This window comes from Oncorhynchus masou, chromosome 6, assembly GCF_036934945.1.
Source record: "Oncorhynchus masou masou isolate Uvic2021 chromosome 6, UVic_Omas_1.1, whole genome shotgun sequence".
NCBI lineage: Eukaryota > Metazoa > Chordata > Actinopteri > Salmoniformes > Salmonidae > Oncorhynchus > Oncorhynchus masou.
In genome coordinates, this window is record NC_088217.1 from 1,700,084 (window position 1) to 1,725,902 (window position 25,819).

At 41.6% G+C, this 25,819-nt stretch overlaps 2 protein-coding genes across 4 annotated transcripts in view; both read right to left on the minus strand.

Moving 5' to 3' along the window:
- Positions 1–25,819, minus strand: part of ptpdc1a (protein tyrosine phosphatase domain containing 1a) — a 90,866-nt gene that overhangs the window by 44,793 nt on the left and 20,254 nt on the right. For all 3 annotated transcript variants that reach the window (XM_064967375.1, XM_064967374.1, XM_064967373.1), the window contains 2 exons: positions 22,862–23,033; positions 1,702–1,782 (listed from right to left, as the gene is read on the minus strand). In XM_064967375.1, the coding sequence (XP_064823447.1) occupies positions 1,702–1,782; positions 22,862–23,033 (253 nt within the window). The remainder of the gene's footprint in view (positions 1–1,701; positions 1,783–22,861; positions 23,034–25,819) is intronic.
- Positions 14,498–22,856, minus strand: LOC135540973 (uncharacterized). The gene is made up of 3 exons (XM_064967127.1): positions 19,130–22,856; positions 14,880–18,991; positions 14,498–14,724 (listed from the first exon to the last, which is right to left on the minus strand). The coding sequence occupies exons 2-3, from the start codon at positions 16,683–16,685 to the stop codon at positions 14,692–14,694; spliced, it is 1,839 nt and encodes a 612-aa protein (XP_064823199.1). The 5' UTR covers positions 16,686–18,991; positions 19,130–22,856; the 3' UTR covers positions 14,498–14,691.

The following is a 25,819-nucleotide window of genomic DNA, read 5'->3' on the forward strand; positions in this document are numbered from 1 at the left end:
ATTAGCACCACCAGGAGACCACTAGCTGTCACTAGCTATTAGCACCACCATGAGACCACTAGCTATTAGCACCACCAGGAGACCACTAGCTGTCACTAGCTATTAGCACCACCATGAGACCACTAGCTATTAGCACCACCATGAGACCACTAGCTATTAGCACCACCAGGAGACCACTAGCTGTCACTAGCTATTAGCACCACCATGAGACCACTAGCTATTAGCACCACCATGAGACCACTAGCTATTAGCACCACCAGGAGACCACTAGCTGTCACTAGCTATTAGCACCACCATGAGACCACTAGCTATTAGCACCACCAGGAGACCACTAGCTGTCACTAGCTATTAGCACCACCAGGAGACCACTAGCTATTAGCACCACCAGGAGACCACTAGCTATTAGCACCACTAGGAGCCCACTAGCTATTAGCACCACCAGAAGACCACTAGCTATTAGCACCACCAGGAGACCACTAGCTGTCACTAGCTATTAGCACCACCAGGAGACCACTAGCTGTCACTAGCTATTAGCACCACCAGGAGACCACGAGCTGTCACTAGCTATTAGCACCACCAGGAGACCACTAGCTATTAGCACCACCAGGAGACCACTAGCTGTCACTAGCTATTAGCACCACCATGAGACCACTAGCTGTCACTAGCTATTAGCACCACCAGGAGACCACTAGCTATTAGCACCACCAGGAGACCACGAGCTGTCACTAGCTATTAGCACCACCAGGAGACCACGAGCTGTCACTAGCTATTAGCACCACCAGGAGACCACGAGCTGTCACTAGCTATTAGCACCACCAGGAGACCACTAGCTGTCACTAGTTATTAGCACCACCAGGAGACCACTAGCTGTCACTAGCTATTAGCACCACCAGGAGACCACGAGCTGTAACTAGCTATTAGCACCACCAGGAGACCACTAGCTATTAGCACCACCAGGAGACCACTAGCTCCTGGTGGTGCTAATAGCTAGTTACAGCTCGTGGTCTCCTGGTGGTGCTAATAGCTAGTGGTCTCCTGGTGGTGCTAATAACTAGTGGTCTCCTTGTGGTGCTAATAGCTAGTGGTCTCCTGGTGGTGCTAATAGCTAGTTACAGCTCGTGGTCTCCTGGTGGTGCTAATAGCTAGTGACAGCTAGTGGTCTCCTGGTGGTGCTAATAACTAGTGACAGCTAGTGGTCTCCTGGTGGTGCTAATAGCTAGTGGTCTCCTGGTGGTGCTAATAGCTAGTGACAGCTAGTGGTCTCCTGGTGGTGCTAATAGCTAGTGGTCTCCTGGTGGTGCTAATAGCTAGTGACAGCTCGTGGTCTCCTGGTGGTGCTAATAGCTAGTGACAGCTCGTGGTCTCCTGGTGGTGCTAGCTAGTTACAGCTTGAGGTCTCCTGGTGGTGCTAATAGCTAGTGGTCTCCTGGTGGTGCTAATAGCTAGTTACAGCTTGAGGTCTCCTGGTGGTGCTAATAGCTAGTGGTCTCCTGGTGGTGCTAATAGCTAGTTACAGCTTGAGGTCTCCTGGTGGTGCTAATAGCTAGTGGTCTCCTGGTGGTGCTAATAGCTAGTGACAGCTAGTGGTCTCCTGGTGGTGCTAATAGCTAGTGGTCTCATGGTGGTCTCAGGTGTGTAGGCCTATTGGTGGTACTAATAACTATTGACAGCTAGTGTTTTGTCTTCTAAAACACCAAATACCTTGTAAACTGCTCTATGATATTGTATTTCTCAAGGATTTCAGTAGAAGGCCTTGCCATCGCCAGCAAGTTGTCAGTTATCCTGCAGAGAAAGAGACACAGAGCGAGAGAGAGAGAGCGGAATTACATGGTGATGACACATCAGGACAGTTCACACACCGTTAATAAATCACATGCAGTACATGTAATATGAATTATTTGAACAGAGCAGCCCGGAAAACAAGTGGATGAATGATACTACCAGTTAAGCTGTTGGGCGTTAGTTACTGGCCATGTGTGGCAGTGGAGGAGAGTGGAAAAGGGTGAGGAGCGTGTACTGATTACTTTGTGTTTACTTATTGATCAGATATCTGTTTACAATAGGACACCACCCAGCTGGCTGCCTCAGACATGGGAGGAGCAGCGTAGCACAGGACTTACAGGAAAAATACAGAATATATAGGATACCCAGAGAATACGCAATACAACGCGAATATAGAATACAGAGAATACACAATACACAGCGAATATAGAACATGCAGAGAATATAGAATACAGAGAATATAGAATACAGATAATATAGAACATGAAGAGAATATAGAACACAGAGAATATAGAACATGCAGAGAATATAGAATACACAGAGAATATAGAACATAGAGAATATAGAATACAGAGACTATAAAACACAGAGAATATAGAATACACATATAAATGTAGAATACACAGATAATATAGAACAGCGGTAGGCCTGATCACTGACAACGATGAGACCGCCTATAGGGAGGTCAGAGACCTGACCTTGTGGGGCAAGGACAAAAACATCTCCCTCAACATGATCAAGACAAAGGAGATGATTGTGGACTACAGGAAAAGGAGGACAGAGCACGGCCCCATTCTCATCGACGGGGCTGTAGTGGAGCAGGTTGAGAGCTTCAAGTTTCTTTACTATTCCATGCGAGAAATTGCCAAGAAACTGAAGATCTCGTACTTGGCTGTGTCCTACTCCCTTCAGCGAACAGCACAAACTGGCGCTAACCAGAATAGAAAGAGGAGTGGGAGGCCCCAGTGCACAACTGAGCAAGAGGACAAGTACATTAGAGTGTTGAGTTTGAGAAACAGACGCCTCACAAGTCCTCAACTGGCAGCATCATTAAATGGTACCAGCAAAACACCAGTCTCAACGTCAACAGTGAAGAGGCAACTCCAGGATGCTGCCCTTCTAGGCAGAGTTCCTCTGTCCAGTGTCTGTGTTATTTTGCTCATCTTAATCTTTTATTTTTATTGACCAGTTGGAAAAAAGGCTTTTTCTTTGCAACTCTGTCTAGAAGGTTTCTGTTTCTCAAACTAGACACTAATGTACTTGTCCTCTTGCTCAGTTGTGCACCAGGGCCTCCCACTCTTTCTATTATGGATAGTGCCTGCGGCTCTGGAACCCTGACCTGTTCACCGGACATGCTACCTGCCCCAGACCTGCTGTTTTCAACTCTCTCGAGACAGCAGGAGCGGTAGAGATACTCTGAATGATTGGCTATGAAAAGCCAACTGACATTTACACTTGAGGTGCTGACTTGTTGCACCCTCGACAACTACTGTGATTATTACTATTTGACCAGGCTGGTCATTTATGAACATTTGAACATCTAAGCCATGTTCTGTTATAATCTCCACCCGGCACAGCCAGAAGAGGACTGGCCACCCCTCATAGCCGTGTTCCTCTCTAGGTTTCTTCCTAGGTTTTGGCCTTTCTAGGGAGTTTTTCCTAGCCACCGTGCCCCTCCACCTGCATTGCTTGCTGTTTGGGGTTTTAGGCTGGGTTTCTGTACAGCACTTTGAGATATCAGCTGATGTAAGAAGGGCTATATAAATACATTTGATTTGATTTCATCACATTCTGAGTGGGTCAGAAGTTTACATAAACTCAATTAGTATTTGGTAGCATTGCCTTTAAATGGTTTAACTTGGGTCAAATGTTTCGGTAGCCTTCTACAAGCTTCCCAGAGTAAGTTGGGAGAATTTTGGACCATTCCTGCTGACAGAGCTGGTGTAACTGAGTCAGGTTTGTAGGCCCCCTTGCTCGCACAACCTTTTTCAGCTCTACCCACACATTTTCTACAGTTTGTGATGGCCACTCCAATACAATAAGACTTTGTTAAGCCATTTTGCCACAACTTTGTAAGTATGCTTGGGGTCATTGTAGATTTGGAAATCCCATTTGCAAACAAGCTTTAATTTCCTGACTGATGTCTTGAGATGTTGCTTCAATATATCCACATCATTTTCTCTCTCATGATACCATCTATTTTGTGAAAGGCACTTGCCCCTCCTGCAGCAAAGCACTCCCACAACATGATGCTGCCACCCTGGTGATTCATGGTTGGGATGGTGTTCTTCGGTTTGCAAATATAACGATGGTCATTATGGACAAACAGTTCTATTTTTGTTTCATCAGACCAGAAGACGTTTCTCCAAAAAGTAGGATCTTTGTCCCCATGTGCAGTTGCAAACCGCAGTCTGGCTTTTTTATGGCGGTTTTGGAGCCATGGCTTCTTCCTTGCTGAGCGGCCTTTCAGGTTATGTCGATACAGGGCTCGTTTTACTGTGGCTATAGTTTTGTACCTGTTTCCTCCAGCATCTTCACAAGGTCCTTTGCTGTTGTTCTGGGATTGATTTGCACTTTTCGCACCAAAGTATGTTCATCTCTAGGAGACAGAACGCGTCTCCTTCCTGAGCGGTATGACGGCTGCGTGGTCCCATGGTGTTTATACTTGCATACTATTATTTGTACAGATGAACGTGGTACCTTCAGGCATTTGGAAATTGCTGCCAAGGATGAACCAGACTTGTGGAGGCTGATTTCTTTTGATTTTCCCATGATGTCAAGCAAAGAGGCACTGAGTTTGAAGGTAGGCCTTGAAATGCATCCACAGGTACACCTCCAATTGACTCAAATTGAAAGCATTTCTAAAGCATGACATAATTTTCTGGAATTTTCCAAGCTGTTTAAAGGCACAGTTAAAGTAGTGTATGTAAACTTCTGACCCACTGGAATTGTGATACAGTGAATTATAAGTGAAAAAAATCTGTCTGTAAGCAATTGTTGGAAAAATGACTTGTGTCATGCACAAAGTAGACCGACTTGCCAAAACTATAGTTTGTTAACGAGACATTTGTAGAGTGGTTGAAAAACAAGTTTTAATGGCTCCAACCTAAGTATATGTAAACTTCCAACTTCAACTTTATAATACAGAATACACAATAGTTATAGAATACAGAATACACATACAATATAGCATACAAAGAGAATATAGAATACACAGAGAATATAGCAATATAGAATACAGTATACACAGAGAATATAGAATGTACAGTGCCTTGCGAAAGCCCCCTTGAACTTTGCGACCTTTTGCCACATTTCAGGCTTCAAACATAAAGATATAAAACTATATTTTTTGTGTGAAGAATCAACAACAAGTGGGACACAATCATGAAGTGGAATGACATTTATTAGATATTTCAAACATGATTGTGTCCCACTTGTTGTTGATTCTTCACAAAAAAATACAGTTTTATATCTTTATGTTTGAAGCCTGAAATGTGGCAAAAGGTCGCAAAGTTCAAGGGGGCCGAATACTTTCGCAAGGCACTGTATATATATATGTCCTGTATATATATACACAATAGAATGTAGTATACACAGAGAATATAGAATGTAGTATACACAGAGAATATAGAATGTAGTATACACAGAGAATATAGAATGTAGTATACACAGAGAATATAGAATGTAGTATACACAGAGAATATAGAATACACCAGTGGTGTAAAGTACTTAAGTAACAAAACCTTAAAGTACTACTTAAGTCATTTTTGGGGGGTATCTGTACTTTACTATTTATATTTTTGACAACTTTTAATTTTACTGTTAGTACTTTTTACTGTACTTTTCACTCCATACACTCAAAAGTACAAAAGTTTCATTTTGAATAGAAAATGGTCCAATTCACAAACCTATCAATAGAACATCCCTGGTCTTCCCTACTGCCTCTGATCTGGAGGACTCACTAAACAGAGAACATCCCTGGTCATTCCTACTGCCTCTGATCTGGAGGACTCACTAAACAGAGAACATCCCTGGTCATTCCTACTGCCTCTGATCTGGAGGACTCACTAAACAGAGAACATCCCTGGTCATTCCTACTGCCTCTGATCTGGAGAACTCACTAAACAGAGAACATCCCTGGTCATTCCTACTGCCTCTGATCTGGAGGACTCACTAAACACTAATGTTTCTTTGTAAATGATGTCTGAGTGTCTGAGTGTGCCCCTGGCTATCTGTAAAGTATGTCTGAGTGTCTGCGTGTGCCCCTGGCTATTGTAAAATTAAAAAATTAAAATCCTTGTGCTGTCTGGTTCACAAAATATAAAGGCATTTTAAATGATTTATACTTAATTAGGTATATTTTATTGATTACATGTACTTTTTTTTTACATTATATTTACTTTTGATACTTACTTAAGTACCAGTCATAAATTTGGACACAGGTTTTTACTATTTTCTATAATGTAGAATAAAACTATGAAATAACACATATGGAATCATGTAGTAACCAAACAAATCTAAATATATCTTAGATTTGAGATTCTTTAAAGAATCCCTTTGCCACTCTTCTTTGTTGTTCTATTACATAGAGCATATTCATTTATCTGTATTACTATATTTCTTAGGAAGATCAGCGTTAATATGCGGACAGATTATCGTTCAATAATTGCCATTGTCTGCAACATTTCCAATCCCCTTTATATTTTGGGGGTAAATATATATATTTATATACATATCCACATATATTTAAGCAATAAGGCTTGGGTGTGGTAAATTGCCAATATACCACAGCTAAGGGCTGTTCTTGGCATGACGCAAAGCAGAGTGCCTGGATACAGCCCTTAGCCGTGGTATATTGGCCATATACCAAAGCCCAGAGGTGTCTTATTGCTGTTATAAACTGGTCACCAACCTAATTAAAGCAGTAAAAAGAAATGCTTTGTCATACCCGTGGTATACGGTCTGATATACCACGGCTGTCAGCCAATCAGAATTCAAGGCTCGAATGACCCAGTTTACAAATATATATATAAATAAACATGCATACATATACACATACACATACATACAAATACGCATACATAAATACATTTTTATTTTGCTACTCTTGGCATTCTCTCAACCAGCTTCACCTGGAATGCTTTTCCAACCATCTTGAAGGAGTTCCCACATTTGCTGAGCACCTTGGCTGCTTTTCCTTCACTCTGCGGTCTAACTCATCCCAAACCATCTCAATTGGGTTGAGGTTGGGTGATTGTGGAGGCCAGGTCATCTGATGCAGCACTCCATCACTCTCCTTCTTGGTCAAATAGCCCTTACACAGCCTGGAGGTGTGTTGGGTCATTCTATTGTTGAAAAAGTGAAAATAAAAAAATAATTGGTCCATGCATATGTATTCACCCCCTTTGCTATGAAGCCCCTAAATAAGATCTGATGCATCCAATTACCTTCAGAAGTCACATAATTAGTTAAATAAAGTCCACCTGTGTGCAATCTAAGAGTCACATGATCTCAGTATATATACACCTGTTCTGAAAGGCCCCAGAGTCTGAAACACCACTAAGGAAGGGGCACTATGGAGACCGAGGAGCTCTCCAAACAGGTCAGGGACAAAGTTGTGGAGAAGTACATATCAGGGTTGGGTTATAAAACATATCAGAAACTTTGAACATCCCACAGAGCACCATTAAATCCAGTATTTAAAAAATGAAATAATATAATAATATGGCACCACAAGGTGTTGGTAAAGCCCCATCTTATCTCAGCTCACTGGTCACCATAGCAGCACGCGCTCCAGCAGGTATATCTCACTGGTCACCCCCAAAGCCAATTCTTTCTTTGGCCACCTCTCCTTCCAGTTCTCTGCTGCCAATGACTGGAATGAACTGCAAAAATCTCTGAAGCTGGAGACTCTTACCTCCCTCACTAGCTTTAAGCACCAGCTGTCAGAGCAGCTCACCGATCACTGCACCTGTACATTGCTCATCTGTAAATAGCCCATCCAATCTACCTCATCCCCATACTGTATTTATTTATTTATCTTGCTCCTTTGCACCTCAGTATCTCTACTTGCACATTCATCTTCTACACACCTTACCATTCCAGTGTTTAATTGCTATACTGTAATTACTTCACCACCACCACCATTATTGCCTAACCTCTCTTATCCTACCTCATTTGCACACACTGTATATAGATTTTTCTACTGTATTATTGATTGTATGTTTGTTTTACTCCATGTGTAACTCTGTGTTGTTTTATGTGTCAAACTACTTTGCTTTATCTTGGCCAGGTCGCAGTTGCAAATGAGAACTTGTTCTCAACTAGCCTATCTGGTTAAATAAAGGTGAAAAACAACAAACCTGCGAAGAGAGGACTGCCCACTAAAACTCATGGACCAGGCAAGGAGGGCATTAAGCAGAGGCAACAAAGAAACCAAAGATAACACTGAAGGAGCTGCTCCACAGTGGAGATTGGAGTATCTGTACATAGGACCACTTTAAGCTGTACACTCCACAGAGCTGGGCTTCACGGAAGGGTGGCCAGAAAAAAGCCATTGCTTAAAGAAAAAAATAAGCAAACACGTTTGTAGTTTGCCAAAAGGCATGTGGGAGACTCCCAAAACAAATGGAAGAAGGTAATCTGGTCAGATGAGACAAAAATGTTGCTTTTTGGCCATCAAGGAAAACACTATATTGGGCGCAAACCAAATACCTCTCATCACCTCGAGAACACCATCCCCATGGTGGTGGCAGCATCATGCTGTGGGGATGTTTTTCATCGGCAGTGACTGGACAACTGGTCAGAATTTAAGGAATGATGGATGGCGCTAAATACAGGGAAATTCTTGAGGGAAACCGGTTTGTCTTCCAGAGAGGAGAGACTTAGAAGGAGGTTCCCCTTCCAGCAGGACAAACACCCTAAGCATACTGCTAAAGTAACACTCGTGTGGTTTAAGGGGAATCATTTAAATGTCTTGGAATGGCCTCGTCAAAGCCCAGACCTCAATCCAATTGAGAATCTGTAGTATGACTTAAATATTGCTGTCCACCAGCGGAACCTATCCAACTTGAAGGAGCTGGAGCAGTTTTGCCTTGAAGAATGGGCAAAAATCCCAGTGGCGCAATGTGCCAAGCTTATAGAGACATACCCCAAGAGACTTGCAGCTGTAATTGCTGTAAAAGGTGGCTCTACAAAGTATTGACTTTGGAGGGGTGAATAGTTATGCACGCTCAAGTTCTGTTTGTCTTATTTCTTATGTTTTACAATAAAAATGCATATTCAAAGTGGTAGGCATGTTGTGTAAATCATATGACACAACACCCCCCCTCTATTATTCTCTCTTGTAATGTGAAGAGAATAATAGTAGTATACTAATAGTTTATACTGGTAATGTGAAGAGAGAGACTAATAGTTTATACTGGTAATGTGAAGAGAGAGACTAATAGTTTATACTGGTAATGTGAAGAGAGAGACTAATATTTTATACTGGTAATGTGAAGAGAGAGACTAATAGTTTATACTGGTAATGTGAAGAGAGAGACTAATAGTTTATACTGGTAATGTGAAGAGAGAGACTAATAGTTTATACTGGTAATGTGAAGAGAGACTAATAGTTTATACTGTAATGTAATAGTTTATACTGGTAATGTGAAGAGAGACTAATAGTTTATACTGGTAATGTGGTAATGTGAAGAGAGACTAATAGTTTATACTGGTAATGTGAAGAGAGAGACTAATAGTTTATACTGGTAATGTGAGAGAGACTAATAGTTTATACTGGTAATGTAGTTTATACTGGTAATGTGAAGAGAGACTAATAGTTTATACTGGTAATGTGAAAGAGAGACTAATAGTTTATACTGGTAATGTGAAGAGAGAGACTAATAGTTTATACTGGTAATGTGAAAGAGAGACTAATAGTTTATACTGGTAATGTGAAGAGAGACTAATAGTTTATACTGGTAATGTGAAGAGAGACTAATAGTTTATACTGGTAATGGTAATAGTGGTAATGTGAGAGAGACTAATAGTTTATACTGGTAATGTGAAGAGAGACTAATAGTTTATACTGGTAATGTGAAGAGAGAGACTAATAGTTTATACTGGTAATGTGAAGAGAGAGACTAATAGTTTATACTGGTAATGTGAAGAGAGAGACTAATAGTTTATACTGGTAATGTGAAGAGAGACTAATAGTTTATACTGGTAATGTGAAAGAGAGACTAATAGTTTATACTGGTAATGTGAAGAGAGAGACTAATAGTTTATACTGGTAATGTGAAAGAGAGACTAATAGTTTATACTGGTAATGTGAAGAGAGAGACTAATAGTTTATACTGGTAATGTGAAGAGAGACTAATAGTTTATACTGGTAATGTGAAGAGAGAGACTAATAGTTTATACTGGTAATGTGAAGAGAGACTAATAGTTTATACTGGTAATGTGAAGAGAGACTAATAGTTTATACTGGTAATGTGAAGAGAGACTAATAGTTTATACTGGTAATGTGAAGAGACTAATAGTTTATACTGGTAATAGTTTATACTGGTAATGTGAGAGAGACTAATAGTTTATACTGGTAATGTGAAGAGAGAGACTAATAGTTTATACTGGTAATGTGAAGAGAGACTAATAGTTTATACTGGTAATGTGAAGAGAGACTAATAGTTTATACTGGTAATGTGAAGAGAGACTAATAGTTTATACTGGTAATGTGAAGAGAGAGACTAATAGTTTATACTGGTAATGTGAAGAGAGAGACTAATAGTTTATACTGGTAATGTGAAGAGAGACTAATAGTTTATACTGGTAATGTGAAGAGAGACTAATAGTTTATACTGGTAATGTGAAGAGAGACTAATAGTTTATACTGGTAATGTGAAGAGAGACTAATAGTGTATACTGGTAATGTGAAGAGAGAGACTAATAATTTATACTGGTAATGTGAAGAGAGACTAATAGTTTATACTGGTAATGTGAAGAGAGAGACTAATAGTTTATACTGGTAATAGTTTATACTGGTAATGTGAGAGAGACTAATAGTTTATACTGGTAATGTGAAGAGAGAGACTAATAGTTTATACTGGTAATGTGAAGAGAGACTAATAGTTTATACTGGTAATGTGAAGAGAGACTAATAGTTTATACTGGTAATGTGAAGAGAGAGACTAATAGTTTATACTGGTAATGTGAAGAGAGAGACTAATAGTTTATACTGGTAATGTGAAGAGAGACTAATAGTTTATATGGTAATGTGAAGAGAGAGACTAATAGTTTATACTGGTAATGTGAAGAGAGAGACTAATAGTTTATACTGGTAATGTGAAGAGAGAGACTAATAGTTTATACTGGTAATGTGAAGAGAGACTAATAGTTTATACTGGTAATGTGAAGAGAGACTAATAGTTTATACTGGTAATGTGAAGAGAGAGACTAATAGTTTATACTGGTAATGTGAAGAGAGAGACTAATAGTTTATACTGGTAATGTGAAGAGAGAGACTAATAGTTTATACTGGTAATGTGAAGAGAGAGACTAATAGTTTATACTGGTAATGTGAAGAGAGACTAATAGTTTATACTGGTAATGTGAAGAGAGAGTAATAGTTTATACTGGTAATGTGAAGAGAGAGTAATAGTTTATACTGGTAATGTGAAGAGAGAGTAATAGTTTATACTGGTAATGTGAAGAGAGACTAATAGTTTATACTGGTAATGTGAAGAGAGAGTAATAGTTTATACTGGTAATGTGAAGAGAGACTAATAGTTTATACTGGTAATGTGAAGAGAGAGACTAATAGTTTATACTGGTAATGTAGTAATAGTTTATACTGGTAATGTGAAGAGAGAGACTAATAGTTTATACTGGTAATGTGAAGAGAGAGACTAATAGTTTATACTGGTAATGTGAAGAGAGAGTAATAGTTTATACTGGTAATGTGAAGAGAGACTAATAGTTTATACTGGTAATGTGAAGAGAGAGACTAATAGTTTATACTGGTAATGTGAAGAGAGAGACTAATAGTTTATACTGGTAATGTGAAGAGAGGGACTAATAGTTTATACTGGTAATGTGAAGAGAGAGACTAATAGTTTATACTGGTAATGTGAAGAGAGAGACTAATAGTTTATACTGGTAATGTGAAGAGAGAGACTAATAGTTTATACTGGTAATGTGAAGAGAGAGACTAATAGTTTATACTGGTAATGTGAAGAGAGAGACTAATAGTTTATACTGGTAATGTGAAGAGAGAGACTAATAGTTTATATGGTAATGTGAAGAGAGAGACTAATAGTTTATACTGGTAATGTGAAGAGACTAATAGTTTATACTGGTAATGTGAAGAGAGAGTAATAGTTTATACTGGTAATGTGAAGAGAGAGACTAATAGTTTATACTGGTAATGTGAAGAGAGAGACTAATAGTTTATACTGGTAATGTGAAGAGAGAGACTAATAGTTTATACTGGTAATGTGAAGAGAGAGACTAATAGTTTATACTGGTAATGTGAAGAGAGAGACTAATAGTTTATACTGGTAATGTGAAGAGAGAGACTAATAGTTTATACTGGTAATGTGAAGAGAGAGACTAATAGTTTATACTGGTAATGTGAAGAGAGAGACTAATAGTTTATACTGGTAATGTGAAGAGAGAGACTAATAGTTTATACTGGTAATGTGAAGAGAGAGACTAATAGTTTATACTGGTAATGTGAAGAGAGACTAATAGTTTATACTGGTAATGTGAAGAGAGAGACTAATAGTTTATACTGGTAATGTGAAGAGAGAGACTAATAGTTTATACTGGTAATGTGAAGAGAGAGACTAATAGTTTTTACTGGTAATGTGAAGAGAGAGACTAATAGTTTATACTGGTAATGTGAAGAGAGACTAATAGTTTATACTGGTAATGTGAAGAGAGCCTAATAGTTTATACTGGTAATGTGAAGAGAGCGACTAATAGTTTATACTGGTAATGTGAAGAGAGAGACTAATAGTTTATACTGGTAATGTGAAGAGAGAGACTAATAGTTTATACTGGTAATGTGAAGAGAGAGACGAATAGTTTATACTGGTAATGTGAAGAGAGACTAGTAGTTTATACTGGTAATGTGAAGAGAGAGACTAATAGTTTATACTGGTAATGTGAAGAGAGACTAATAGTTTATATGGTAATGTGAAGAGAGAGACTAATAGTTTATACTGGTAATGTGAAGAGAGAGACTAATAGTTTATACTGGTAATGTGAAGAGAGAGACTAATAGTTTATATGGTAATGTGAAGAGAGACTAATAGTTTATACTGGTAATGTGAAGAGAGAGACTAATAGTTTATACTGGTAATGTGAAGAGAGAGACTAATAGTTTATACTGGTAATGTGAAGAGAGAGACTAATAGTTTATACTGGTAATGTGAAGAGACTAATAGTTTATACTGGTAATGTGAAGAGAGACTAATAGTTTATATGGTAATGTGAAGAGAGACTAATAGTTTATACTGGTAATGTGAAGAGAGAGACTAATAGTTTATACTGGTAATGTGAAGAGAGAGACTAATAGTTTATACTGGTAATGTGAAGATAGACTAATAGTTTATACTGGTAATGTGAAGAGAGAGACTAATAGTTTATACTGGTAATGTGAAGAGAGAGACTAATAGTTTATACTGGTAATGTGAAGAGAGAGACTAATAGTTTATACTGGTAATGTGAAGAGAGAGACTAATAGTTTATACTGGTAATGTGAAGAGAGAGACTAATAGTTTATACTGGTAATGTGAAGAGAGAGACTAATAGTTTATACTGGTAATGTGAAGAGAGAGACTAATAGTTTATACTGGTAATGTGAAGAGAGAGACTAATAGTTTATACTGGTAATGTGAAGAGAGAGACTAATAGTTTATACTGGTAATGTGAAGAGACTAATAGTTTATACTGGTAATGTGAAGAGAGAGACTAATAGTTTATACTGGTAATGTGAAGAGAGAGACTAATAGTTTATACTGGTAATGTGAAGAGAGACTAATAGTTTATACTGGTAATGTGAAGAGAGAGACTAATAGTTTATACTGGTAATGTGAAGAGAGACTAATAGTTTATACTGGTAATGTGAAGAGAGAGACTAATAGTTTATACTGGTAATGTGAAGAGAGAGACTAATAGTTTATATGGTAATGTAAAGAGACTAATAGTTTATACTTGAAGCTAAACGTTCTGATCTGTTGCATCAGCCTCATTGCGTAAAACATTTTGTTTAATGCTATTTAGTGGTTGTATTAATTTGGGATCTATCGCATCCCACAACTGTCCCAGACTATGTTTGGAATATTTATTTATTACACAGAATAGGTCAACTTTTGTACTATTGAAGATAGTAGATTGACATAGGCTAGTACTTTTGATGTTTGTTAGGCCTAGTCATCTTGTTGGCTGACGAAAAGTAAATGTGGACCGTTATCTTCAATGTGCGGAATTGGATAAGGATGCATGCAGTTGCATCCCCAATGTGTCGGTCTTCACTTGTAGCCTGTGAGAAAGACCAGATCAGGTGATGGAGAGCCGTGTGAGTGAAGTGCGTCAGAGCAGGCAGCACTCCGGGAGAAGGGCTGCAAAAGGCAGCATTACGGCCACACAAAGGGGATGCCACCAGGAAATTTGAGGAATTATTAAAAATGTGTTTGATTTGAAATATGAACGCTGGTAATATGATCAAATATATGTTTTATTTATTTAACTGGGCAAGTCAGTTAAGACCAAATACATTTTTTACAATGACAGCCACCCCCGGCCAAACCCGGACGACGCTAGGCCAATATTGTGCCGCCCTATGGGACTTCCAATCATGCCCAGATGTGATGAAGCCTGGATTCGAACCAGGGACTGCAGTGACGCCACTTCGACTGAGATGTCTTAGACCGCTGCGCCACCTGGGAGGCCTGAACACTGGTAATATGATAAAAAGCAGAACAGTAAGTTATGTTAGATGTGAACACAGGTGATATTGATTGATTTAGGAATCAACCACTGTTTTAAACAGGGTGCCTGTGAGAATCATGTGGGTTGTTTTTACTGGTGGGGATTGCGGTAGTAGTGGTCACCTGGGATGGGGTTAGCGGGTGCAGCAACATTGCCCACTCCTGATTCTGCAGCTGCGAGCTGGCCCTGCAGGTGATGCCTATTCTGAGGAAGAGGCTGGTCCTGCAGGTGATGCCTATTCTGAGGAAGAGGCTGGTCCTACAGGTGATGCCCATTCTGAGGAAGAGGCTGGCCCTGCAGGTGATGCCTATTCTGAGGAAGAGGCTGGTCCTACAGGTGATATCCATTCTGAGGAGAAGGCTGGTCCTACAGGTGATGCCCATTCTGAGGAAGAGGCTGGTCCTAAAGGTGATGCCCATTCTGAGGAAGAGGCTGGTCCTGCAGGTGATGCCCATTCTGAGGAAGAGGCTGGTCCTACAGGTGATGCCCATTCTGAGGAAGAGGCTGGTCCTACAGGTGATATCCATTCTGAGGAAGAGGCTGGTCCTACAGGTGATGCCTATTCTGAGGAAGAGGCTGGTCCTGCAGGTGATATCCATTCTGAGGAAGAGGCTGGTCCTACAGGTGATGCCCATTCTGAGGAAGAGGCTGGTCCTACAGGTGATGCCTATTCTGAGGAAGAGGCTGGTCCTACAGGTGATGCCCATTCTGAGGAAGAGGCTGGTCCTGCAGGTGATGCCTATTCTGAGGAAGAGGCTGGTCCTACAGGTGATATCCATTCTGAGGAAGAGGCTGGTCCTACAGGTGATATCCATTCTGAGGAAGAGGCTGGTCCTACAGGTGATATCCATTCTGAGGAAGAGGCTGGTCCTACAGGTGATATCCATTCTGAGGAAGAGGCTGGTCCTACAGGTGATGCCCATTCTGAGGAAGAGGCTGGTCCTACAGGTGATATCCATTCTGAGGAAGAGGCTGGTCCTACAGGTGATGCCCATTCTGAGGAAGAGGCTGGTCCTACAGGTGATATCCATTCTGAGGAAGAGGCTGGTCCTGCAGGTGATATCCATTCTGAGGAAGAGGCTGGTCCTGCAGGTGATGCCCATTCTGAGGAAGAGGCTGGTCCTGCAGGTGATATCCATTCTGAGGAGAAGGCTGGTCCTACAGGTGATGCCCATTCTGAGGAAGAGGCTGGTCCTACAGGTGATATCCATTCTGAGGAAGAGGCTGGTCCTACAGGTGATATCCATTCTGAGGAAGAGGCTGGTCCTACAGGTGATATCCATTCTGAGGAAGAGGCTGGTCCTACAGGTGATATCCATTCTGAGGAAGAGGCTGGTCCTACAGGTGATGCCCATTCTGAGGAAGAGGCTGGTCCTGCAGGTGATATCCATTCTGAGGAGAAGGCTGGTCCTACAGGTGATGCCCATTCTGAGGAAGAGGCTGGTCCTACAGGTGATGCCCATTCTGAGGAAGAGGCTGGTCCTACAGGTGATGCCCATTCTGAGGAAGAGGCTGGTCCTACAGGTGATGCCCATTCTGAGGAAGAGGCTGGTCCTGCAGGTGATGTCCATTCTGAGGAAGAGGCTGGTCCTACAGGTGATGTCCATTCTGAGGAAGAGGCTGGTCCTACAGGTGATGCCCATTCTGAGGAAGAGGCTGGTCCTACAGGTGATATCCATTCTGAGGAAGAGGCTGGTCCAGGTCTCCATCATCATCCTCAGGCTCCACAATGTCCTGGTTGCTGAGGCAGACGTGCAGCATTCAACCACCTCAGACACAAAGGTAGGCTTCACCTCCAGGCCTTCATGATGGAGCTTCACAGGGTCTCCATAATCCTGAAGGACCGCTCCACCACATTCCTCACCTTGGAACGCTTTGAATTGTAGGTGGCCTCCACTGCACCCATCACTGGCTGCCTGTAGGGTCATTATACAGATGGGCTCGGCCAGGCAGAGTCCATCCCTTAGGATGGAGGGTAAAGGACTGTTACAGCCCTGGCGTCGTGCACAGACCCGGGGAAGGCAATGTAGATGAAACTGCACCTGTGGTCACAGATGGCCTGTAGCTGATATGAATTAAATTCTTCATGATCCCATGAATGACGACCCTATGGATGACATGGAGCACTGTGGTCCGGCGGACATCAACTGCCTCGGACACAACACAATACAAAGTGGCACTGGCCAGCCATTAGAGAAACAGGAGGCTTCCAAGGTCTGGCCCCAGCCATGGTCCTGGTCTTCATGCTGCAAGGCCTCTACCAGCCTGTCAAAAGAGGGTCATTCGGAAGTGGGGCTTGAGGTCAAGGTCGTCCAGGATGGGTACATTGGGTTTTTGCAGTAGGGTCCTCTGCCACCAGTCTGTGATGAGAAAAGGCAACTTTACCAAATTGAAACAAAATAAATAGCTTTCACATGATTTGATATGTAGGCCTATTCTGCCATGTGTGTGCATTATTGAATGTAGCCTGTAGGCTACACTAAACGACATGTTCTACTATTATAATCCAAGTACATGTATCAAATTGACAATGAACTTGGCTACATACAGACCAGTACAGTGTAATAATTGACTTAGAATGTGGCCTACCTACATTTGCATTCTGGTCAAGGAGAATACAGCGCCTCAACAGCGCCCTCCTTTGACCAGATGCCTGTCGTCTCCTCCTCCTTCCAGCCTCGGTCTTCTGAACAGCCAACTGGCGGCAGTTCATCATTATAGCCAGGACAACAAATACAGCTGCCATGAACGCTAAATACATGTCTAACAACGACAGATAGACAGCAAGGACTATGAGATGTGGTGAGTTGCCGCTGCAGGTAACGTTAAAGTGTGTGGTATGTCTGTCTCGAGTCTCATACAGTGAACGGTGTGCCGAGTGGAGTCACAGAGGGTTTAACATACTATAACAATGGACACAAATGGACACTTCCAATACAGACAAACAACGACACATCCAATACAGACAAACAACGACACATCCAATACAGACAAACAACGACACATCCAAAACAGATGGAAGAAAACAGACACAAACAACAACACATCCAATACAGACAAACAACAACACATCCAATAGAGACAAACAACGACACATCCAATACAGACAAACAACGACACATCCAAAACAGACAAACAACAACACATCCAATACAGACAAACAACAACACATCCAATACAGACAAACAACGACACATCCAATACAGACAAACAACGACACATCCAAAACAGATGGAAGATAACAGACACAAACAACAACACATCCAATACAGACAAACAACGACACATCCAATACAGACAAACAACGACACATCCAAAACAGATGGAAGAAAACAGACACAAACAACGACACATCCAATACAGACAAACAATGACACATCCAAAACAGACAAACAACAACACATCCAATACAGACAAACAACAACACATCCAATACAGACAAACAACGACACAGCCAAAACAGATGGAAGAAAACAGACACAAACAACGACACATCCAATACAGACAAACAACGACACATCCAATACAGACAAACAACGACACATCCAATAGAGACGTAGGAAAACATTTATTGACTTGATTATTCACATCTTTCTTAGCGGTATAGTCGTTGTGTGTTCTCAATGGACATTGTTAATGAAGTTGTAAGATGTCTAGATAGTAATTTGTTATGCTAACAAGCTAGCATCAACCTCCAATAGACAGGCGAAGCGCTAGTACACTTGACTGAAAGGACACCGTGCGTTTACAGTATACTATAGTATATACTCATGAAGTATACAGTATGTTAGCATGGGAACACAGCTCCGGTCTTTGGCTCCTCAACTGAACCTACACTGCCTTTACAGACTAACTTGCCTCAACTTGATCCCAAACCGACTGACATGCTTTCAATCTCCGTCATTTACATATTTATCTGTTGTCTTACTTTTGATGCGCTTTGAGATTCTTTGAAAAGTTAAAGAATGTATTCATTATTATTATTATTATATCTGTAACTCAAGCATGCCTAGTAGGTATACTGTGCTTGTTAATGCTTAGAGACATTTATTTAAGAGGACCACAATGGAAATACTGTTTCAAACTGTTTTAGTGTGTCATCCTCAATTATTTAAAATGGCTTTATCCACATGAGGTTTTATTGTGTTTTAAATGATCAAATAGATCTAACTACATATCTACATATCTATATATCTCCATATCTATCTACATATCTAATTCCCTATCTAACTACCTATCTTACTACCTATATCTATCTATCTTACTACCTACATATCTATCTAACTACATATCTACATATCTATATATCTCCATATCTATCTACATATCTTACTACCTACATATCTAACTCCATATCTATCTATCTTACTACCTATATCTATCTATCTTACTACCTACATATATATCTATCTTACTACCATCAATCTACCTATCCATCAATCTACCTATCCATCAATCTACCTATCCATCAATCTACCTATCCATCTAAATATCTATCCAACAACATATCTATCTATATTACAACCCATCTACAGATCTATCTATCTATCTTACTACCTACATATACATCTATCTATCTACCCATCTACCTACCTATCCATCTACCTATCCATCTACCTACCTCCCATCTAAATATCTATCCAACAACATATCTATCTATATTACAACCCATCTACCTACCTATCGATCTATCTACAGATCTATCTAACTATCTATTTATTAAATTTAAGGGGCTTTATTGACATGGGAAACATGTGTTAACATTGCCAAAGCAAGTGAGGTAGATAATATACAAAAGTGAAATAAACAAAAATTAACATTACACATACAGAAGTTTTAAAATAATAAAGACATTACAAATGTCATATAATATAATATAATATAATATATATATATATACACATACTGCTAAAAAAAAATAAAGGGAACACTTAAACAACACAATGTAACTCCAAGTCAATCACACTTCTGTGAAATCAAACTGTCCACTTAGGAAGCAACACTGATTAACAATAAATGTCACATGCTGTTGTGCAAATTGAATAGACAACAGGTGGAAATTATAGGCAAAGACACCCCCAATAAAGGAGTGGTTGTGCAGGTGGTGTCCAGATTAGTGTCCAGAGCATGGAGGCGGACCACTTCTCAGTTCCTATGCTTCCTGGCTGATGTTTTGGTCACTTTTGAATGCTGGCGGTGCTTTCACTCTAGTGGTAGCATGAGACGGAGTCTACAACCCACACAAGTGGCTCAGGTAGTGCAGCTCATCCAGGATGGTACATAAATGCAAGATGTGGCAAGAAGGTTTGCTGTGTCCGTCAGCGTAGTGTCCAGAGCATGGAGGCGCTACCAGGAGACCGGCCAGTACATCAGGAGACGTGGAGGAGGCCGTAGGACAATTTTGCTTCTGGTGTCCTTTGACAGCTCTTTGGTCTTGGCCATAGTGGAATTTGGAGTGTGACTGTTTGAGGTTGTGGACAGGTGTCTTTTATACTGATAACAAGTTCAAGCAGGTGCCATTAACAGGTAACGAGTGGAGGACAGAGGAGCCTCTTAAAGAAGAAGTTACAGGTCTGTGAGAGCCAGAAATCTTGCTTGTTTGTAGGTGACCAAATGCTTATTTTCCACCATAATTTGCAAATAAATTCATTAAAAATCCTACAATGTGATTTTCTGGATTTTTTTTCTCATTTTGTCTGTCATAGTTGAAGTGTACCTATGATGAAAATTACAGGCCTCTCATCTTTTTTAAGTGAGAGAACTTGCACAATTGGTGGCTGACTAAATACTTTTTTGCACCAATGTATGTATAGTTTTTTGTGTGCTCCAGGGCAACAGTGCCTAGATGGAATTTGTATTTGTGGTCGTGGCGACTGGACCTTTTTTGGGACACCAGGGCCTGTCAGGGCCCAGGCCTGTCAGGGCCCAGGTCTGACAGAATCTGTGCAGAAGATCTAGGTGCTGCTGTAGACCCTCCTTGGTTGGTGACAGAAACACCAGATCATCAGCAAACAGCAGACATTTGACGTCAGATTCTAGTAGAGTGAGGCCGGGTGCTGCAGACTGATCTAGTACCCTCGCCAATTCGTCGATATATATGTTGAAGAGGGTGGGGCTTAAGCTGCATCCGTCTCACCCCACGGCCCTGTGTTTTTTGACAATTTTAACCGCACACTTGTTTGTGTACATGGATTTTATAATGTTGTATGTTTTTCCCTCAACACCACTTTCCATCAATTTGTATAGCAGACCCTCATGCCAAATTGAGTCAAAGGCTTTTTTGAAATCAACAAAGCATGAGAAGACATTGCCTTTGTTTTGTTTGTTGGTGTGCAGGGTGAACACGTACGTACGGTAATTTGGTCAAAAAAATTGCCATTTGCTCAGTACATTGTTTTCACTGAGGAAATGTACAAGTCTGCTGTTAATGATAATTGTTTTAGTGATTCACCATAGTGAAGGCGTAGACTCAGGTTTTCTGGGTATCTATGTTTTTGGTTGGACAGGTTTCTCAATTTCTTTCTTAGATGTTTGCATTCTTCATCAAACCATTTGTCATTGCTGTTAATTTTCTTCGGTTTTCTATTTGAGATTTGATAGGGAAGCTGAGAGGTCAAATATACTGTTAAGATGTTCTACTGCCAAGTTTACACCTTCACTATTACAGTGGAACGTTTTACCCAGGATATTGTCTAAAAGGGATTGAATTTGTTGTTGCCTAATTGTTTTTTGGTAGGTTTCCACACTACTTTCCTTCCATCTATAGCATTTCTTAATGTTACTCAGTTCCTTTGGCTTTGATGCCTCATGATTGAGTATTTCTCTGTTCATGTAGACTGTGATTTTGCTGTGGTCTGATAGGGGTGTCAGTGGGCTGACTGTGAACACTGAGAGACTCTGGGTTGAGGTCAGTGATAAAGTAGTCTACAGTACTACTGCCAAGAGATGAGCTATAGATGTACCTACCATAGGAGTCCCCTCGAAGCCTACCATTGACGATGTACATACCCAGCGTGCGACAGAGCTGCAGGAGTTGTGACCTGTTTTTGTTGGTTATGTTGTCATAGTTGTGCCTAGAGGGGCATACGGGGGAGGGAATGCTGTCACCTGCAGGCAGGTGTTTGTCCCCCTGTGTGCTGAGGGTGTCAGGTTCTTGTCTGGTTCTGGTATTTAGGTCGCCACAGACTAGTACATGTCCCTGGGCCTGGAAATGATTGATTTCCCCCTCCAGGATGGAGAAGCTGTCTTCATTAAAGTATGGGGATTCTAGTGGGGGGGATGTAGGCAGCACACAGGAGGACATTTTTCTCTGTTAGGATCATTTCCTTTTGAATTTCTTGTTAAATGTAAAATGTTCCTGTTTTGATTCATTTAATGGAGTGAGTTAGGTCTGCTCTATACCAAATTAGCATACCCCCTGAGTCCCTTCCCTGTTTCACACCTGGTAGTTTGGTGGATGGGACTACCAGTTCTCTGTAACCTAGAGACCAACCAGTGGGTCCATCTCCCCTATACCAGGTTTCTTGTAGGATGACAATGTCTGTATTACCGATTTCTTTGGTGAAGTCCAGGTTCCTCTTTAGGCCAAAGGCAGATGACCTCAGGCCTTGGATATTCCAGGATGATATAGTGAAGGCTTTGTGTTCCATAAAGTGTCCAATGTTGTTGGTCGTGTGGTTTGGCCTCAGGCCAGTAAGTGTGAGCAGAGCCTGCTGAGCATCTGGTACATGCCATTGGCTTGGGCTAGTGTAAGAGTGGAGGTTATCTATATGTCTATCTTACTACCTTTCTTTCTTTATATATATATTACTATCTATCCATCTATCTAACTACCTACCTCACTTCATGTCTATATCTAACTACCTGTCTATCTATCTAACTATCTTACTACTTGTCTAACTGCCTATATATATTACCTATCTAACTACCTATCCAGAGCTGTAGGATCCTATCTATCTTACTACCTATCGATCAAACTAGCTATCTATCTTGCCACCTACCTATCCATCTAACTACCTATCCAGAGCTGTCTGATACTATCTATCTATCTATAAGCCCAGAAGAGAGACAGAGGACAGACATGGGATGTTAGACAGAGACTTACCATGAGGAGTACAGTCCCTTAACGGCCTGCTCCTTGTCACTCCAGCGGGCCGGGTTCTCATATTTACAGGCCCTCCCTCCACACGCCATGGAGCACTGCATGTGACCTGGGATCACATGTCTCAAAGTCTCCCCCACCTTGGTGTACTTGGCTGTGGGGACCCGAGTACTGACTGCAGAGCGAGAGAGAGAAAAGAGGAGAGATCAACAAGCACATCCCACTAGACTACATACTAGCTGCATTCTGTGTGACTAGGCTACATCATCTCCATTATGTGTGACTAGGCTACATCATCCCCATTCTGTGTGACTAGACTACATCATCCCCATTCTGTGTGACTAGACTACATCATCCCCATTCTGTGTGACTAGGCTACATCATCCCCATTCTGTGTGACTAGGCTACATCATCCCCATGCTGTGTGACTAGACTACATCATCCCCATGCTGTGTGACTAGACTACATCATCCCCATTCTGTGTGACTAGACTACATCATCCCCATTCTGTGTGACTAGACTACATCATCCCCATTCTGTGTGACTAGACTACATCATCCCCATGCTGTGTGACTAGACTACATCATCCCCATGCTGTGTGACTAGGCTACATCATCCCCATTCTGTGTGACTAGACTACATCATCCCCATTCTGTGTGACTAGACTACATCATCCCCATTCTGTGTGACTAGACTACATCATCCCCATGCTGTGTGACTAGACTACATCATCCCCATGCTGTGTGACTAGACTACATCATCCCCATTCTGTGTGACTAGACTACATCATCCCCATGCTGTGTGACTAGACTACATCATCCCCATGCTGTGTGACTAGGCTACATCATCCCCATTCTGTGTGACTAGGCTACATCATCCCCATTCTGTGTGACTAGACTACATCATCCCCATGCTGTGTGACTAGGCTACATCATCTCCATGCTGTGTGACTAGGCTACATCATCCCCATGCTGTGTGACTAGGCTACATCATCCCCATTCTGTGTGACTAGGCTACATCATCCCCATTCTGTGTGACTAGGCTACATCATCCCCATTCTGTGTGACTAGACTACATCATCCCCATTCTGTGTGACTAGACTACATCATCCCCATGCTGTGTGACTAGACTACATCATCCCCATTCTGTGTGACTAGGCTACATCATCCCCATTCTGTGTGACTAGGCTACATCATCCCCATTCTGTGTGACTAGGCTACATCATCCCCATTCTGTGTGACTAGACTACATCATCCCCATTCTGTGTGACTAGACTACATCATCCCCATGCTGTGTGACTAGGCTACATCATCCCCATGCTGTGTGACTAGGCTACATCATCCCCATGCTGTGTGACTAGACTACATCATCCCCATGCTGTGTGACTAGACTACATCATCCCCATGCTGTGTGACTAGACTACATCATCCCCATGCTGTGTGACTAGACTACATATTCTCCTGCTGTATTTCATGTTGGCTTTTCTCTCCAACAACAGACACCTCTTTGAAAACACACGTTCACAGACGATACATTTCCCTAGCAACTAAAGCCTTCTCCCCTCATTAATGCGGGTTAGCATCTCAGCATCTTTACCTCAAGGTAAACTAAACTAGCACTGGCAGGTCTTCAACCAGCTCCTCTGACTAGCCCTGTCATACTGAGTTCAGACAGATCTGGACCGGCCAGGTTAACAGAGAGGTGTTCAGACAGATCTGGACCGGCCAGGTTAACAGAGAGGTGTTCAGACAGATCTGAACTAGCCAGGTTAACAGAGAGATGTTCAGACATTTGAACTAGCCAGGTTAACAGAGAGATGTTCAGACATTTGAACTAGCCAGGTTAACAGAGAGATGTTCAGACATTTGAACTAGCCAGGTTAACAGAGAGGTGTTCAGACATTTGAACTAGCCAGGTTAACAGAGAGGTGTTCAGACAGATCTGAACCAGCCAGGTTAACAGAGAGATGTTCAGACAGATCTGAACCAGCCAGGTTAACAGAGAGATGTTCAGACAGATCTGAACTAGCCAGGTTAACAGAGAGGTGTTCAGACAGATCTGGACCAGCCAGGTTAACAGAGAGATGTTCAGACAGATCTGAACTAGCCAGGTTAACAGAGAGGTGTTCAGACAGATCTGAACCAGCCAGGTTAACAGAGAGATGTTCAGACAGATCTGAACCAGCCAGGTTAACAGAGAGATGTTCAGACATTTGAACTAGCCAGGTTAACAGAGAGGTGTTCAGACAGATCTGAACTAGCCAGGTTAACAGAGAGGTGTTCAGACAGATCTGAACTAGCCAGGTTAACAGAGAGGTGTTCAGACAGATCTGAACTAGCCAGGTTAACAGAGAGGTGTTCAGACAGATCGAAACCAGCCAGGTTAACAGAGAGATGTTCAGACAGATTTGAACTAGCCAGGTTAACAGAGAGATGTTCAGACAGATTTGAACCAGCTCGGCCAGCAGTGGATCTGTACAAAGCAAGAGAAGCCTTGATTGTGATCTAGCAGTGTCATTACATTGGTGTGGTCCCGTGGTGGTGCCTGTGTTGCCATCGGAGGGCTCCTCAGCCATATATGTCCCTGTCTCTGTGTCTAACCATCTACCTCTTATTTGTCTCTCTGCTGTTCTGCCATCTGTGAGGCACCCAGCGTCAAGCTCAGTCTCAACCTGTGACAGGTTCAACAACCCCGTCTCTTCCTCACGCAGACATCATTGACAGTCCCTATGCGTCCTGCTGCATGCAGACCCACCCGACTGTCTGCCGCTCTCTGTCCTCAAGGTCCCCCTGCGGCTCTCTGTCCTCAAGGTCCCTCAGCGTCTCCGCTGTCCTCAAGGTCCCTCAGCGTCTCCGCTGTCCTCAAGGTCCCTCAGCGTCTCCGCTGTCCTCAAGGTCCCTCAGCGTCACCGCTGTCCTCAAGGACCCTCAGCGTCACCGCTGTCCTCAAGGTCCCTCAGCG